Source organism: Leucoraja erinacea, unplaced genomic scaffold (genome assembly GCF_028641065.1).
Source record: "Leucoraja erinacea ecotype New England unplaced genomic scaffold, Leri_hhj_1 Leri_198S, whole genome shotgun sequence".
Classification (NCBI taxonomy): domain Eukaryota; kingdom Metazoa; phylum Chordata; class Chondrichthyes; order Rajiformes; family Rajidae; genus Leucoraja; species Leucoraja erinaceus.
In genome coordinates, this window is record NW_026576099.1 from 155,557 (window position 1) to 172,500 (window position 16,944).

The 16,944-nt window shown below is 48.9% G+C and overlaps 2 protein-coding genes across 2 annotated transcripts in view; one reads left to right on the forward strand and one right to left on the reverse strand.

Annotated features, from left to right (window-relative positions):
* The window catches only part of pola2 (polymerase (DNA directed), alpha 2), a 40,201-nt gene extending 33,632 nt beyond the window's left edge, over nucleotides 1-6,569 (reverse strand). Inside the window, exons 1-4 of the mRNA XM_055666141.1 lie at nucleotides 5,772-6,569; nucleotides 4,486-4,610; nucleotides 2,320-2,390; nucleotides 1,160-1,217 (exon numbers count right to left, since the gene is read on the reverse strand). Coding sequence (XP_055522116.1) covers nucleotides 1,160-1,217; nucleotides 2,320-2,390; nucleotides 4,486-4,610; nucleotides 5,772-5,853 — 336 coding nt within the window. The 5' untranslated portion in view covers nucleotides 5,854-6,569. The remainder of the gene's footprint in view (nucleotides 1-1,159; nucleotides 1,218-2,319; nucleotides 2,391-4,485; nucleotides 4,611-5,771) is intronic.
* A 2,674-nt stretch (nucleotides 6,570-9,243) lies between these two features.
* The window catches only part of LOC129716263 (forkhead box protein N3-like), a 14,768-nt gene continuing 7,067 nt past the window's right edge, over nucleotides 9,244-16,944 (forward strand). The window contains exons 1-2 of the mRNA XM_055666136.1: nucleotides 9,244-10,285; nucleotides 13,596-14,082. Coding sequence (XP_055522111.1) covers nucleotides 13,633-14,082 — 450 coding nt within the window. The 5' untranslated portion in view covers nucleotides 9,244-10,285; nucleotides 13,596-13,632. The remainder of the gene's footprint in view (nucleotides 10,286-13,595; nucleotides 14,083-16,944) is intronic.

A 16,944-nucleotide genomic window follows, 5' to 3' on the forward strand; every position in this document is an offset into this window, starting at 1 on the left:
TTGGCTGGGTTTCAGCAACTACGGTGGAACGGACTTGACGACAAACAGGGACTTCAATTGTTGAAATTCCCAGCTCAGACTCCGTTTTGCTTTTTTCTTTCTAGTTTCCAATGTTGGGCGAGTCCAGAACCAGGGGCCACACACACACACACACACACACACAGACACACACACACACACACACACACACACACACACACACACACACACACACACTCACATACACACACACACACATAAACACATACACACACACACCACACACACACACATACACACACACACACACACACACACACACACACACAGACACACACACACACACACACACACACAGACACACACACACACACACAGACACAGACACAGACACAGACACACACACACACAGCCTTAGAATAAAGGGGAGGTCATTTAAGACTGAGGTGAGAAAAAACTTTTTCACTCAGAGAGTTGTGAATTTGTGGAATTCCCTGCCACAGAGGGCAGTGGAGGCCAAGTCAATGGATGGATTTAAGAGAGAGTTAGATAGAGCTCTAGGGGCTAGTGGAGTCAAGGGATATGGGGAGAAGGCAGGCACGGGTTATTGATAGGGGACGATCAGCCATGATCACAATGAATGGCGGTGCTGGCTCGAAGGGCCGAATGGTCTCCTCCTACACCTATTTTCTATGTTTCACACATACTCGGGCACATACGCAGACATGCACGCACGCCACAGTCTTAGAATAAAGGGGAGGCCATTTAAGACTGAGGTGAGAAAAAACTTTTTCACCCAGAGAGTTGTGAATTTGTGGAATTCCCTGCCACAGAGGGTAGTGGAGGCCAAGTCACTGGATTTAAGAGAGAGTTAGATAGAGCTCTAGGGGCTAGTGGAATCAAGGGATTCCACAGATTCACCACTCGCTGTGTGTAAAAAAAAATGTTTTTCTCATCTCGGTCCTAAAATATCCCCCCTTATCCTTAAGCTGTGTGACCCCTTGTTCTGGACTTCCCTAATCTTATTCTTCTTGTTTTGTTTTTTGTTTTGGGAAAAAAAAGCTAATAAAGAGATTTAAAAAGAAAGTTAATAACTGCAGGCGGTGGTGGAGTTGCTGCCTCACAGAGCCAGGGACCCGGGTGTAGTCTGAGCTGTCAGTGTAGAGCAAGAGGAACGTACCCTTCCTGGTGTGGAGTATGAATCCAGAAGGTCTGCCTCCTCCTCATCTGCCTGAACGCTGTCCACAGTTAAAGGAAACGGCTTGGTCACAGTGAGACTCACTTCGAGTCGTACAGGCCCTTCGGCCCAACTTACGCCCCATCTGTCCTAGCCCTACCATTTGGCCCTTATCCCTCAAAACCAATCCCATCCATCTTTCTGTCCGAATGCCCGTTAGATATCACTACTATTTCCCCTGAAGAAGGGTTTCGGCCCGAAACGTCGCCTATTTCCTTCGCTCCATAGATGCTGCCGCACCCGGCTGAGTTTCTCCAGCAATTTTGTCTACCTCCGGCTCTCCTAACCTCGGGTGCTTGATGAATAGAAATTCTGAATCAATGCTATAAGATTGTTCTGTAAGACAAAATGGTTGGCCAGGTAGACTGAAACAAAGGACATAAGATGGCTGCTGACCAGGCTTGCTGGAACAGGCTGTTAGGAGGGAATACACAATGTCTTGCAGTTACTGTGTAGTCATGAATAAAGGATCACAGGCCCAGTCTGACAAGATTGAGGAATACACAACCTCCCCCCCTAGCCAGAAAGACTAAGGGATGTACTGGTCTGAGATTATCTGTGGTTCCTCCATCATCCCCTTATATGTACATACTTGGTTTCCTGTATTCTTCCAACGTGTTGGTTCTTTGATCGGGGGAATGTGGGAGGTGCTAAACGGTGGCATTAACATATAAAGAGCCTTGCAATTAAGGGCAGTCAGCTTGACTCTTTGCCAGGTTGTAACCTGTGTGGAGACTCCTGCTCAATAAAACGTACGTTTAAAGCAACCCTGGTGCCTGGTCGATTATTGTCGAAACAACCGATGTGAGAGAGAAACGTGAATCAACATGCTGACTGTGTGGAGTTTGTACGTTCTCCATGACTGCATGGAGCCCCCCCCCCCCCCCCCCCCCCCCCTCCGTTTCCTCCCACCTCCCAAGGGCGCGTGGGTTTAGTAGGTTCATCGGTTGCTGTTAGCTGTCCCGTAGCATGTGAGTGAATCTGTGGAAAGAAAGGGGCCCCTTGGCCAGCATGGAAGAGTCGGGCCGAAGGGCCTGTTACCGTTAGAGCTGCATGGCTCCAACACTATGCACATTGCACATCTAACATTTTAAAAAGGATACAGGTCTTCCAGAGTGTTCAGATTCTGTATAGGTGCTCGATGTTGAGCCTTCACTGGCCTCTTGCTAAGTTTCTGCAAGCAAACCAAACAAAAAAGACACACATTTATGGGATAGATGGCAACAGGGAAGTGACCAACAACCTGCAGTATTGCGTACAGTTTTGGTCTCTTAATCTGAGGAAAGACATTCTTGCCATAGAGTATTTGAGTCTAGGAGCAGGGAGGTTCTACTGCAGTTGTACAGGTTCTTGGTGAGACCACACCTGGAGTATTGCGTACAGTTTTGGTCTCTTAATCTGAGGAAATACATTCTTGCCATAGAGGATTTGAGTCTAGGAGCAGGGAGGTTCTACTGCAGTTGTACAGGGTCTTGGTGAGACCACACCTGGAGTATTGCGTACAGTTTTGGTCTCTTAATCTGAGGAAAGACATTCTTGCCATAGAGGATTTGAGTCTAGGAGCAGGGAGGTTCTACTGCAGTTGTACAGGGTCTTGGTGAGACCACACCTGGAGTATTGCGTACAGTTTTGGTCTCTTAATCTGAGGAAATACATTCTTGCCATAGAGGATTTGAGTCTAGGAGCAGGGAGGTTCTACTGCAGTTGTACAGGGTCTTGGTGAGACCACACCTGGAGTATTGCGTACAGTTTTGGTCTCCTAATCTGAGGAAAGACATTCTTGCCATAGAGGGTTTGAGTCTAGGAGCAGGGAGGTTCTATTACAGTTGTACAGGGTCTTGGTGAGACCACACCTGGAGTATTGCGTACAGTTTTGGTCTCCTAATCTGAGGAAAGACATTCTTGCGATAGAGGGAGTACAGAGAAGGTTCACCAGACTGATTCCTGGGATGGCAGGACTTTCATATGAAGAAAGACTGGATAGACTCGGCTTGTACTCGTTAGAATTTAGAAGATTGAGGGGGGGGGATCTTATAGAAACGTACAAAATTCTTAAGGGGTTGGACAGGCTAGATGCAGGAAGATTGTTCCCGATGTTGGGGAAGTCCAGAACAAGGGGCCACAGTTTAAAGATAAGGGGGAAATCTTTTAGGACCGAGATGAGGAAAACATTTTTCACACAGAGAGTGGTGAATCTGTGGAACTCTCTGCCACAGAAGGTAGTTGAGGCCACAGTTCATTTGCTATATTTAAGAGGGAGATAGATGTGGCCCTTGTGGCTAAAGGGATCAGGGGGTATGGAGAGAAGGCAGGTATGGGATACCGAGTTGGATGATCAGCCAAGATCATATTGAATGGCGGTGCAGGCTCGAAGGGCCGAATGGCCTCTACTCCTGCACCTATTGTCTATTGTCTATCATTCATTCGTGCAAAGGAGGGGGCGGATTGGGGGAAACTGCCGAGAACCGAAGCGCTCCATAAAATTACCTCATGCTCAAAGCCGAACAAAATTGCTGGAGAAACTCAGCGGGTGAGGCAGCATCTAAGGAGCGAAGGAAATAGGCGACGTTTCGGGTCGAGACCCTTCTTCAGACTGATGTGGGGGTGGGGGGCAGGAAGAAGAAAAGAAGAGGTGGAGACAGTGGGCTGTGGCGGAGATGGGAAGGGGAGGGGAAAGCAGGGACTACCTGAAATTGGAGGAGTCAATGTTCATGCCGCTGGGGTGCAGACTGCCCAAGCGGAATATGAGGTGCTGCTCCTCCAATTTGCGGTGGGTGAGACTCACTGTGGCCATGGAGGAGGCCCAGGACAGAAAGGTCGGATTAGGATTGGGAATGGGAGGGGGAGTTGAAGTGCTGAGCCACCGGGAGATCAGGTTGGTTATTGCGAACGGAGCGGGGGTGTCGGGCGAAGCTATCGCCAAGCCTGCGCTCGGTCTCACCGACGTAGAGCAGCTGACACCTAGAGCAGCGGATGCAGTCGATGAGGTTGGAGGAGGTGCAGGTGAACCTCTGCCGCACCTGGAACGACTGCTTGGGTCCATCGGATGGAGTCGAGGGGGGAGGTAAAGCGACAAGTGTAGCATTTCCTGCGGTTGCCTGGGAAAGTGCCAGGAGAGGGGGTGGTTTGGGTGGGAAGGGATGAATTGACCAGGGAGTTACGGAGGGAGCGGTCTCTGTGGAAAGCTGAGATGGGAAGAAGTGGCCAGTGGTGGGATCCAGTTGGAGGTGCCGAAAATGTCGGAGGATATCATGCTAAAAGCCAATCACCTCATGCTCAAAGATGTCCAGATTTTCCATAGTCAGCGAAACTTGTCGCTGACTATGGCTGAATGCAATCCACTCTTCGACAATCTCACCCTCCTTCAAGCGGTACGTAATGCACAACTCCACCACTGCACAAAAAGAAAAATGTTAAATGAATGCAAATATATCCCCTCAACCTTCCCCCAAAATCCTCAACCAATGTATATTTTAAATGGAGAGAGTGAAGGAGACAGAGAGAGACACAGAGACGGAGAGAAACACAGACAGAGAGAGAGACAGAGAGAGAGAAACAGAGAGAAACGGAGAGAGAGACAGAGAGAGAGAGAAATGAGAAACGGAGAGAGACAAACAGACAGAGACAGAGACAGACAGAGAGAGAGACAGACAGAGAGAGAGGGACAGGCAGAGAGAGACAGACGGAGAGAGACAGACGGAGAGAGAGACAGGGAGAGAGAAACGGAGAGAGACAGAAATGGAGAAACAGAGAGACAAACAGACAGACAGACAGAGGCAGACAGAGAGAGAGACAGACAGAGAGAGAGACAGACAGAGAGAGAGACAGACGGAGAGAGACAAACGGAGAGAGAGACAGAGAGAGAGAAACGGAGAGAGACAGAAATGGAGAAACAGAGAGACAAACAGACAGAGGCAGACAGAGAGAGAGACAGACAGAGAGAGAGACAGACAGAGAGAGAGACAGACAGGGAGAGAGAGAGAGAGAGAGAGAGAGAGAGAGAGACAGAGACAGAGAGAGAGACAGAGAGAGAGAAACAGAGAGACAGACAGAGAGAGACAGAAATGGAGAAACAGAGAGACAAACAGACAGACAGACAGAGAGAGAGACAGACAGGGAGAGGCAGAGATAGAGAAGGACAGAGACAGAGAGAGAAATGTAGAGAAACAGAGAGAGACAGACAGAGAGACAGACAAAGAGACAAACAGACAGAGAGAGATAGACAGAGATAGACAGAGAGAGATAGACAGATAGACAGACAGAGAGAGATAGACAGACAGACAGAGAGAGGCCAGGCAGCATCTGTGGTGAGAGAAACTGTCAACACTTTCAAGTTGACCACTCTTCCTCTGAAGGCCTGGTCTCAGAGAGACAGAGAGGAAGATCTTTAGTGCGGGTGCCAGGGGTTATGGGGAGAAGGCAGAAGAATGGGGTGAAGGATAGATCAGCCACGATTGAATGGAGTAGACTATGGCCCAATTCTGTTCCTATCACTTAATGAACATGAACCCATTCCCCATATCCCCCCCCTTCCCCCAATCACCCTGGGACTCACGTTTCTCTTGCATACTGTCTCCATCAATAACCAAGCCGAAGGTATCCAGCTCCATGGTTAGTTTCTCCACGTTGACCGACATCCCCGGAGCTGTGAGTGTCACTGGGTGTGTATCTGTGTGTATCTTTGTGTGTGTCTATCGCTATGTGTGTGTATCTGTCTGTGTGTGTATCTATCTGTGTGTGTGTGTATCTGTCTGTGTGTGTGTGTCTATCTCTATGTGTGTGTGTATCTGTCTGTGTGTGTATCTATCTGTCTGTGTGTATGTGTGTGTATCTGTCTGTGTGTGTATCTATCTGTCTGTGTGTATGTGTGTGTATCTGTCTGTGTGTGTCTATGTCTATCTCTATGTGTGTGTGTATGTGTGTATCTGTCTGTGTGTGTATGTCTATCTGTCTGTGTGTGTATCTGTCTGTGTGTGTATCTATCTGTGTGTGTGTGTGTATCTGTCTGTGTGTATATCTGTCTGTGTGTATCTGTATGTGTGTGTGTCTGTGTGTGTGTTACTGTGTATCTACCTGTGTGTGTATATGTATCTGTCTGTGTTACTATCTGTGGATCTGTGTGTGTGTGTCTATCTGTGTCTGTGTCACTGTGTGTGTGTATATGTATCTGTCTGTGTTACTATCTGTGTGTGTGTGTGTGTTGCCTTTTCAATTAATTCACTCAAATGCAAGACAAGACAAGACCCAGAGCCGGAGCCGGAGCCGGAGCGAGGAACGAGGAGGTTGAAGCGGCTGGGATGAGACTTGATCCACAACTAGCGCTGGTCAACCCGGACACAAGGCGGTGAAACTGAAGGCGCTCACATTCTCCCGCGCTCTCTACACCCCCCTGGTCCTCCCAGCGGCTCAGCTCGGTCCTCCAACCAATTGCTACATCACGCAGTGAACCTTCACCCTGACATCAAACTGGTGCAGAGGGAGGGAGGGAGCAGATACTATAGCCAGTGTCACTGTGTGTGTGTGTGTCACTGTGTATCTGTCTGTGTGTGTTTCACTGTGTGTGTGTCACTGCCTGTATCTGTGTGTGACTGTGTCTGTATCTGTGTGTGTGTGACTGTGTCTGTATCTGTGTGTGTGACTGTGTCTGTGTCACTGTTTGTGTATCTGTCACTGTGTGTGTGTGTGTGTCTGTATCGGTGTGTGTCACTGTGTCCAAAGATCCTATAGCTAGCAAAGATCCTATATCTGCTATAGGATATTTGATAGCTAGTGTCACTGTGTCTGTATATGTGTGTGTGTCACTGTGTGTGTGTGTGTGTCTGTGTCACTGTGTGTGTCACTGTGTGTGTGTGTGTCACTGTGTGTGTGTGTGTATCTGTGTGTGTGTCTGTGTGTCACTGTGTGTGTGTGTGTCACTGTGTGTGTGTGTGTGTGTGTGTGTGTGTCACTGTGTGTGTGTCTGTGTGTGTATCTGTGTGTGTGTCTCTGTGTCACTGTGTGTGTGTGTGTGTGTGTCACTGTGTGTGTGTCTGTATCTGTGTGTGTGTCTCTGTGTGTGTGTGTGTCTGTATCTGTGTGTGTGTCTCTGTGTCACTGTGTGTGTGTGTGTGTGTCACTGTGTGTGTGTCTGTATCTGTGTGTGTGTCTCTGTGTCACTGTGTGTGTGTCTGTCTGTGTCACTGTGTGTGTGTGCTCCACTATAGGATCTTTGGAAGGGAGGGGGAGGAAGAGAGGAGGGGAGAGAAAGAGAGAGGAGGGGAGGGATAGAGTGGAGGAGAGAGGGAGGGGAGAGTGAGCGAGAGAAAGAGAGAAAGAGAGGAAGGGATGGAGAGAAAGAGAGAGAAGGGTAGAGAGAGAGGGAGGGGAGAGTGAGAAGAGGGGAGAGAAAGAACGAGAGGGAAAGAGAGAGAGGGGGAGGGAGAGAATTGCAGGCGCTGGCTTGCAGAGGAGAGAAAAAAAACACACAGTGCTGGACTGACTTCAGCCTCAGAGAGGGAGAACTTCAGAGATTCGTTTGAAGTTTGGCCGTGGGGCAGTCAAAAATGTAGAAGCAAAGACCTGTGTGTGCGTGTGTTCATGTTCGTGTGATGGGAGCAGAATTAGGCCATTCGGCCCCATCAAGTCTACTCCACCATTCAATCGTGGCTGATCTATCTCTCCCTCCCAACCCCATTCTCCTGCCTTCTCCCCATAACCCTCGCCACCTGATATTTAGCTATATGTCTTTAAATAGTGCAAAACATTTTGATTTCTATCCAATATTTAAAAAAACACATTGCTTCAGATTGTATAAACAAACTTCGCTGTGTATTCACCATCTGGGAAACTACTTAGAATTTTGTTGATAAAAATCCATGGATTGAAATATCGTTGGACTTGTCGCCGGGAAAGGTGACTTCTGAGATTTCGCAGAAGTTCTTAAACCAGAGGCGGACCCTGCGGGAGGAAGAAACTAGATGCGTTGGTTTAAATCGAAGGAAGATACACGCAAGATGTTGGTTGAATAAGTTAGGTCTTTATTCTCTGGAGCGCAGAAGGTTAAGGGGGGACTTGATAGAGGTCTTTAAAATGATGAGAGGGATAGACAGAGTTGATGTGGACAAGCTTTTCCCTTTGAGAATAGGGAGGATTCAAACAAGAGGACATGACTTCAGAATTAAGGGACAGAAGTTTAGGGGTAACATGAGGGGGAACTTCTTTACACAGAGAGTGGTAGCGGTGTGGAATGAGCTTCCAGTGGAAGTGGTGGAGGCAGGTTCGTTGGTATAATTTAAAAATAAATTGGATAGGCATATGGATGAGAAGGGAATGGAGGGTTATGGTATGAGTGCAGGCAGGTGGGAATAAGGGGAAAAAAAAAAATTTGTTCGGCACGGACTTGTAGGGCCGAGATGGCCTGTTTCCGTGCTGTAATTGTTATATGGTTATATGGCTAAATGTTTAAGAAGGAACTGCAGATGCTGGAACAATTGAAGGTGGACAAAAATGCTGGAGAAACTCAGCGGGTGAGGCAGCATCCATCCATTCCTTCGCTCCATAGATGCTGCCTCACCCGCTGAGTTTCTCCAGCATTGTTGTCCATCTAGGCAGCATGCTGGAGTATCTCAGCGGGACAGGCGGCATCTCTGGAGAGAAGGAATGGGTGACGTTTCGGATCTGAACAAGGGTCTCGATTCTAAACGCCACCCGTTCCTTCTCTCCAGAGATGCCGCCTGTCCCGCTGAGTTACCCCAGCATTTTGTGTCTTTGGAGGAACTGCAGGCGCCAATTTACAGGGGGGAAAAGACACAACGTGCTGGAGTAACTCAGCAGGGCAGGCAGCATCTCTGGGGGAAATTGACAGTTTCGGGTCGGGACCCTCCTTCAGAAGGGTTTCGGCCCGAAACGTTGCCTATTTCCTTCGCTCCATAGATGCTGCTGCACCCGCTGAGTTACTCCAGCATTTTTGTGGACCCTCCTTCAGACTGTTGGTCTGAAAAAGGGCCTCGACCTGAAATGTATCACGTATACTTCAGAGATGCTGCCTGGCCCGCTGAGTTACTCCAGCACATTGTCTCTCTCTCTGTCTGTCTCTCTTTCTCTGTCCTTGTGAATATCTGTCTGTCTCTCTCTCTGTCTGTTTGTCTTGTGTGTGTGTGTTTTGTCTGCCTCTCTGTGCTTGTGTGGCTCTCTCTGTCTCTCTTTCTGTCCTTGTGAATATCTGTATCTCTCTCTCTCAGTGTCTGTTTGTCTGCCTCTCTGTGCTAGTCTGTCTGTCTCTCTTTGTTTGTCTGTCTTCTGTGTGTGTGTGTGTGTGTTTGTTTGTCTGCCTCTCTGTGCTAGTCTGTCTGTCTCTCTCTGTTTGACTCTTCTGTGTGTGTGTGTGTTTGTCTGCCTTTCTGTGTGCTTCTCTCTCTGTATATAGACACAAAATGCTGGAGTAACTTAGTGGGTCAGGCAGCATCTCTGGAGAGAAGGAATGGGCGACATTTCGGGTCGAGACCCTTCTTCAGACTCTATGGCACTGTCTGTATGTATGTCTGTCTGTGTTTGTCTCTCTCTCTCTGCCTCTAGTTCTCTCTCTCTCTCTCTCTGCCTCTCTAGTTTCTCTCTCTCTCTCAATTCAAATTCAATTAAAAAACTTTATTGGCATGATTAAAAAAAACATTGTTATATTGCCAAAGTATAAAACATGACATACATGTTTAAAATGCATAAGTATAAATACAAGTGTACAGTGCATGGATAGATATGTCCCTATACATAAACTTGCAATAGGCCTATAGCCCTTTGTTGATGCTACACTTTCTTGCAGCTGTAAGCAGTACAACACAATAGCAAGTTTAGCAATTCAATATTCATTTCTTAGCGTTAGTTAATGTCGATTAGTGTGTGCGTACATATGTGCATGTTGGTCATTCTCTGCCTCTCTCTCTCTCTCTCTCTCTCAATGCCGAGTGTAATGGGAGATGAACTCTCGGCAGCAATGCTCGTTCCCATGGAAATGCTAAAGGCGGATTTGCGAGCGTCATCGCGGAGGAGCAGCCCCAGCAACGTGCACGAATGAGGGGGAGAGAGACCGGGCTGCAGGTAAGAAAGCAGCTGAAATCCCTTTGCAACTTCAGCGGCCCAGCTGAGAACCGGGTTAAGTACACCAGCCTCTTCCCACCCTGTGTGTATAGACTGGCCCGTACAAATCCCCAGCACTAAACACAACCCCTCCCCCCCCCCCCCCCCCCCCCCCTCCCCCCCCCGTTATCCTTCGGCCGATCAACATGCCCCATCTACACTAGTCCCACCTTCCCATGCTTGGCCCATATCCTTCTAAACCTATCCTATCCATGTACCTGTCCAAATGTATCTTAAGCATTATGACTAGGGGTCTCAGTTTAAGGATAAGAAGGAAGTCTTTTAGGACTGAGATGAGAAAATCATTTCTATGAAGAAAGACTGGGTAGACTCGGTTTGTACTCGCTGGAATTTAGAAGATTGAGGGGGGATCTTATAGAAACTTACAAAATTCTTAAGGGGTTGGACAGGCTAGATGCAGGAAGATTGTTCCCGATGTTGGGGAAGTCCAGAACAAGGGGCCACACACACACCACACACACAGTTTAAGGATAAGGGGGAAGTCTTTTAGGACCGAGATGAGATTTTGTTTTCACACAGAGAGTGGTGAATCTGTGGAACTCTCTGCCACAGAAGGTAGTTGAGGCCACACAGTTCATTGGCTATATTTAAGAGAGAGTTAGATGTGGCCCTTGTGGCTAAAGGGATCAGGGGGTATGGAGAGAAGGCAGGGATGGGATACTGAGTTGGATGATCAGCCATGATCATATTGAATGGCGGTGCAGGCTCGAAGGGCCGAATGGCCTACTCCTGCACCTATTTTCTATGTTTCTATGATAGTACCAGCCGCAACTACCTCCTCCAGCAGCTCGTTCTATACACCCACCACCCTTTGTGTAAACAAAGTTACTCCTCAGGTTCCCATTATAACCCCCCCACCCCACCTCTTGTTCTCCATTCCCCTACTCTGGGCAAAGGATTCTGTGCATCTACCCGATCTATTCCCCTCGTGATGTTATACACCTCTATCAGATCACCCCTCATCCTCCTGCGCTCCAAGGAATAGAGTCCTAGCCTGCCCGAACCTCTCCCTGATTCAGATTCAGATTCAGATTCAATTTTAATTGTCATTGTCAGTGTACAGTACAGAGACAACGAAATGCATTTAGTATCTCCCTGGAAGAGCGACATAGCAAACGATTTGAATAAATAATAATTGGGGGGGGGGGGGGGGGGGGGGTGGTGATTGGCAGTCACCGAGGTACGTTGTTGAGTAGAGTGACAGCCGCCGGAAAGAAGCTGTTCCTCGACCTGCTGGTTCAGCAACGGAGAGACCTGTAGCGCCTCCCGGATGGTAGGAGGGTAAACAGTCCATGGTTGGGGTGAGAGCAGTCCTTGGCGATGCTGAGCGCCCTCCGCAGACAGCGCTTGTTTTGGACAGACTCAATGGAGGGGAGCGAGGAACCGGTGATGCGTTGGGCAATTTTCACCACCCTCTGCAGTGCCTTCCGGTCGGAGACAGAGCAGTTGCCATACCATACTGTGATGCAGTTGGTAAGGATGCTCTCGATGGTGCAGCGGTAGAAGTTCACCAGGATTTGAGGAGACAGATGGACCTTCTTCAGTCTCCTCAGGAAGAAGAGACGCTGATGAGCCTTCTTGATCAGAGATCCCTGTAGCTCAGGCCATCGCGTCTTGGTAACATCCTCGTAAATCATCTCTGCACCCTTTCCAGCTTGATATCTTTCCCATATATAAGATAGTGGCTTCTCTGTGGAGTGGTGGAGAAGCTTGTGTGGTCCTGAGATCGATGCCATCTGGAGCTACGCTCCTGGTAGGGCCACCCATGGCGGTAAGGTCGAGGGGGAGGTCCCTGACAAAGAGCCCATCCAACCAAGACCTCAACGGTGGAACAGGCGGAGGACGATGGCTGACCAACAGCTGGGAAGGCGGATGAATGAAGGCTGCAGCAGAAAAGGGTCTCCGGTCGTCTTGGACTCCACGACACTGGATGCTGACCCAGATCTGTCAAGGACCGTGGGGTGGCTGTCTGTGGGGCACCAGTCTCCCCACGTTAAACAAAGTCACTCACAGGCGTCCTCCACGAGAGGACGGTCAGACTCGTTTCGAGTGACTGCCGATGATGATAACACAGTGACCAAAACTGAACACATCATATGGCCTCACCATGTCTTATACAACTATAACATGGCCTCCCAACTACACTCAATAATTTGACTGGACAAGGCCAATGTGCCGAGATGATGCCCTTTTTGATTCTTGCTATTGAGGGAGCCCAGCGTAGGTTTACAAGGTTAATTCCCGGGATGGCGGGGCTGTCATATGCTGAGAGAATGGAGCGGCTGTGGGCTTGTACACTCTGTGGAGTTTAGAAGGATGAGAGGGTATCTCATTGAAACATATAAGATTGTTAAGAGCTTGGGCACGCTAGAGGCAGGAAACATGTTCCCAATGTTGGGGGAGTCCAGAACCAGGGGCCACACACAGTTTGTCCAGCCTGTCTAACCCCTTAAGAATTTTGTAAGTTTCTATAAGATCCCCCCTCAATCTTCTAAATTCTAGCGAGTACAAACCGAGTCTATCCAGTCTTTCTTCATATGAAAAAGTCCTGCCATCCCAGGAATCAGTCTGGTGAACCTTCTCTGTACTCCCTCTATGGCAAGAATGTCTTTCCTCAGATTAGGAGACCAAAACTGTACGCAATACTCCAGGTGTGGTCTCACCAATACCCTGTACAACTGCAGTAGAACCTCCCTGCTCCTATACTCAAATCCTCTATGGCAAGAATGTCTTTCCTCAGATTAGGAGACCAAAACTGTACGCAATACTCCAGGTGTGGTCTCACCAAGACCCCGTACAACTGCAGTAGAACCTCCCTGCTCCTAGACTCAAATCCTTTTGCTGTGAATGCTAACATACCATCTCGGTCCTAAAAGATTTCCCCTTTATCCTTAAACTGTGTGTGGCCCCTTGTTCTGGACATCCCAAACATCGGGAACAATCTTCCTGCATCTAGCCTGTCCAACCCCTTAAGAATTTTGTTCAAGAAGGAGCTGCAGATGCTGGAAGATCGAAGGTACACAAAATTGCTGGAGAAACTCAGCAGGTGCAGCAGCATCTATGGAGCGAAGGAAATAGGCGACGTTTCGTCCCGAAACGTCGCCTATTTCCTTCGCTCCATAGATGCTGCTGCACCCGCTGAGTTTCTCCAGCAATTTTGTGTACCCTTAAGAATTTTGTAAGTTTCTATAAGAGCTCTCTACCCTCTGCGACTCCGTGCCAACCATTTGCTCGTTGTCTTTCTCCTTAGACATCCTCCACTGTCTCACTGCCATCGCTGATCAAACATGGAGGGGATGCCACTTGCCCAGGCAGAGGGGACGGAGGGGAGTCCCGACCGGCTGCCGATGGAAGGTCAGCGTCCTGGCGGGGGGGAGGACTGGTGGCGATGCCCCCCCGCCTCCCCCGTCGGCGGCCGGCTGGAGGTCGAGGGAGACGAGGAGCTGACCAGCTTGAACTGGCTGCATGAGGGCAAGAACCTGCTTGGGGGCATGAGGTTGGCTGGCGTGACCTCTGTCGATCCACTGCCTGCCTCGGCTGGACCTGAGGAGAGCGACTCCTTAAACTGCCCGCTGTCCGTGGCTGTCGAGGATACATCCCTGCGGCATCTGCCCGTGAAAGAGATTTACAAGTGGATCTTGCAGCAGTATCCTTGTTTAAAGAGGACTCCTGGGGACTGGAGGAAATCAATGAGGCACAACAGGTCATTCAGGAGAGCGCTGGAACACGGCAGGGAGGTGAACAGCCAGAGTTTAGTTTAGAGATACAGCTCGGGAACCCACCGAACACACGCGCTGACCAGCGATTCCCGCACACTAACATTACACACACTCACACTCACACTAACACACACACACACTCACACACACCCGCACACCGCACACTAACACTATCACACTCACACACACACATAACACTAACACTATCACACACTCACACACACACCGCACCCGCCCACTAACACACACACACACTCACACACACATACGCACTCACACCACCCGCACACTAACACTATCACACACTCACACACTAACACTATCACACACACACACACCCGCACACGCACACTAACATTACACACACTCACACGCACACTAACACTATCACACACTCACACACACCGCACACTAACATTACACACACTCATCACACACACTCACACACACATACGCACACCCGCACCACACGCACACTAACATTACACACACACACACACACACTAACACAATCCTATACACACACACCACACACACACTAACACTATCACACACACACACACCCGCACACACACACGCACACACACACACACACACACACACACACACACACTACACACACACACACACACGCACACACACACACACACACACACACACACACTCACACACACATACGCACACCCGCACACTAACACTATCGCACACACACATACGTACACACGCACACACTAACACTATCACACACTCACACACACCCGCACACTAACACACTCACACACCTGCACACTAACACTATCACACACTCACACACCTGCACACTAACACACCCGCACACACATACGCACACCCGCACATGCACACGCACACACACACAAGGTTAATTCCCGGGATGGCGGGACTGTCATATGCTGAGAGATGGAGTGGCTGGGCTTGTACACTCTGGAATTTAGAAGGATGAGAGGGTATCTTATTGCAGCATATAGGATTATTAAGGGCTTGAACACGCTGGAGGCAGGAAACATGTTCCCAATGTTGGGGGAGTCCAGAACCAGGGCCCACAGTTTAAGAATAAGGGGTAAGCCATTTAGAACGGAGATGAGGAAACACTTTTTCACACAGAGAATTCTGTGAAATTCTCTGCCTCAGGTGGAGGCCGGTTCTCTGGATGCTTTCAAAAGAGCTAGATAGGGCTCTTAAAGATAGTGGAGTCGGGGGATATGGGGAGAAGGCAGGAACGGGGCACTGATTGGGGATGATCACATTGAATGGCGGTGCAGGCTCGAAGGGCTGAATGGCCTACTGCTGCACCTATTGTCTATTGAGATGCAGACTGGAAACAAGCCAAGTCCCCTGCGACTATTGAGCGCCCGTTCACACTCGTTCCCATTTGCACATCGTATACGCCAGGGACATGGGGGTGAAGCAGCGTTTGATATATCTGGGGCTGTACTCAGTGGCGGACTGGGCCTATTAATATTGGTTGCCAGGAGACAAAGCGGGCCCACCCACAACTACAATGCTATCATTTATTATCTAATTATATTATTATCTAAATGGTGGCCGATTGGGAAAGGGGGAGATGCAGCGAGACCTGGGTGTCCTGGTACACCAGTCATTGAAGGTAGGCATGCAGGTGCAGCAGGCAGTAAAGAAAGCGACATGGTATGTTAGCTTTCATTGCAAAAGGATTTGAGTCTAGGAGCAGAGAGGTTCTACTGCAGTTGTACAGGGTCTTGGTGAGACCACACCTGGAGTATTGCGTACAGTTTTGGTCTCCAAATCTGAGGAAGACATTATTGCCATAGAGGGAGTACAGAGAAGGTTCACCAGACTGATTCCTGGGATGTCAGGACTTTCATATGAAGAAAGACTGGATAGACTCGGCTTGTACTCGCTAGAATTTTGAAGCTTGAGGGGGGATCTTATAGAAACGTACAAAATTCTTAAGGGGTTGGACAGGCTAGATGCATGAAGATTGTTCCCGATGTTGGGGAAATCCAGGACAAGGGGTCACAGCTTAAGGATAAGGGGGAAATCCTTTAAAACCGAGATGAGAAGAACTTTTTTCACACAGAGAGTGGTGAATCTCTGGAACTCTCTGCACAGAGGGTAGTTGAGGCCCGTTCATTGGCTATATTTAAGAGGGAGTTAGATGTGGCCCTTGTGGCTAAGGGGATCAGGGGGTATGGAGAGAAGGCAGGTACGGGATACTGAGTTGGATGATCAGCCATGATCATATTGAATGGCGAATGGTGCAGGCTCGAAGGGCCGAATGGCCTCTACTCCTGCACCTAATTTCTATGTTTCTATGTTCTATGTTTCTATTTAACAGGGGCCCACTTGCCATCGGGCAAGCTGACACCCTGGCCAGTCCTCCACTACCTGTACTCCCTGGTGTTTAGGGTGGGGGGGGACCTCAATGAAACTTACCGAATAGTGAAAGGCTTGGATAGAGTGGATGTGGAGAGGATGTTTCCACTAGAGGGAGCGTCTCGGATCAGCAGCCACAGCCTATGAATAAAAGGGCATACTTTTAGAAAGGAGACAAGGAGGAATTTCTTTCGTCAGATGGTGGTGAATTAATTGGCACAGGCGGCAGATGCTGGACAATTGAAGGTAGACAAAAGTGCTGGAAAAACTCAGCGGGTGCAGCAGCATCTATGGAGCAAAGAAAATAGGCAACGTTTCGGGCCCGAAATCCTTCTGGAAATAGGCAATGTTTCGGGCCTGAAATCCTTCTGGAAATAGGCAACGTTTTGGGCCCGAAATCCTTCTGGAAATAGGCAACGTTTCGGGCCCGAAATCCTTCTGGAAATAGGCAATGTTTCAGGCCAAAATCCTTCTGGAAATAGGCAATGTTTCGGGCCCGAAATCCTT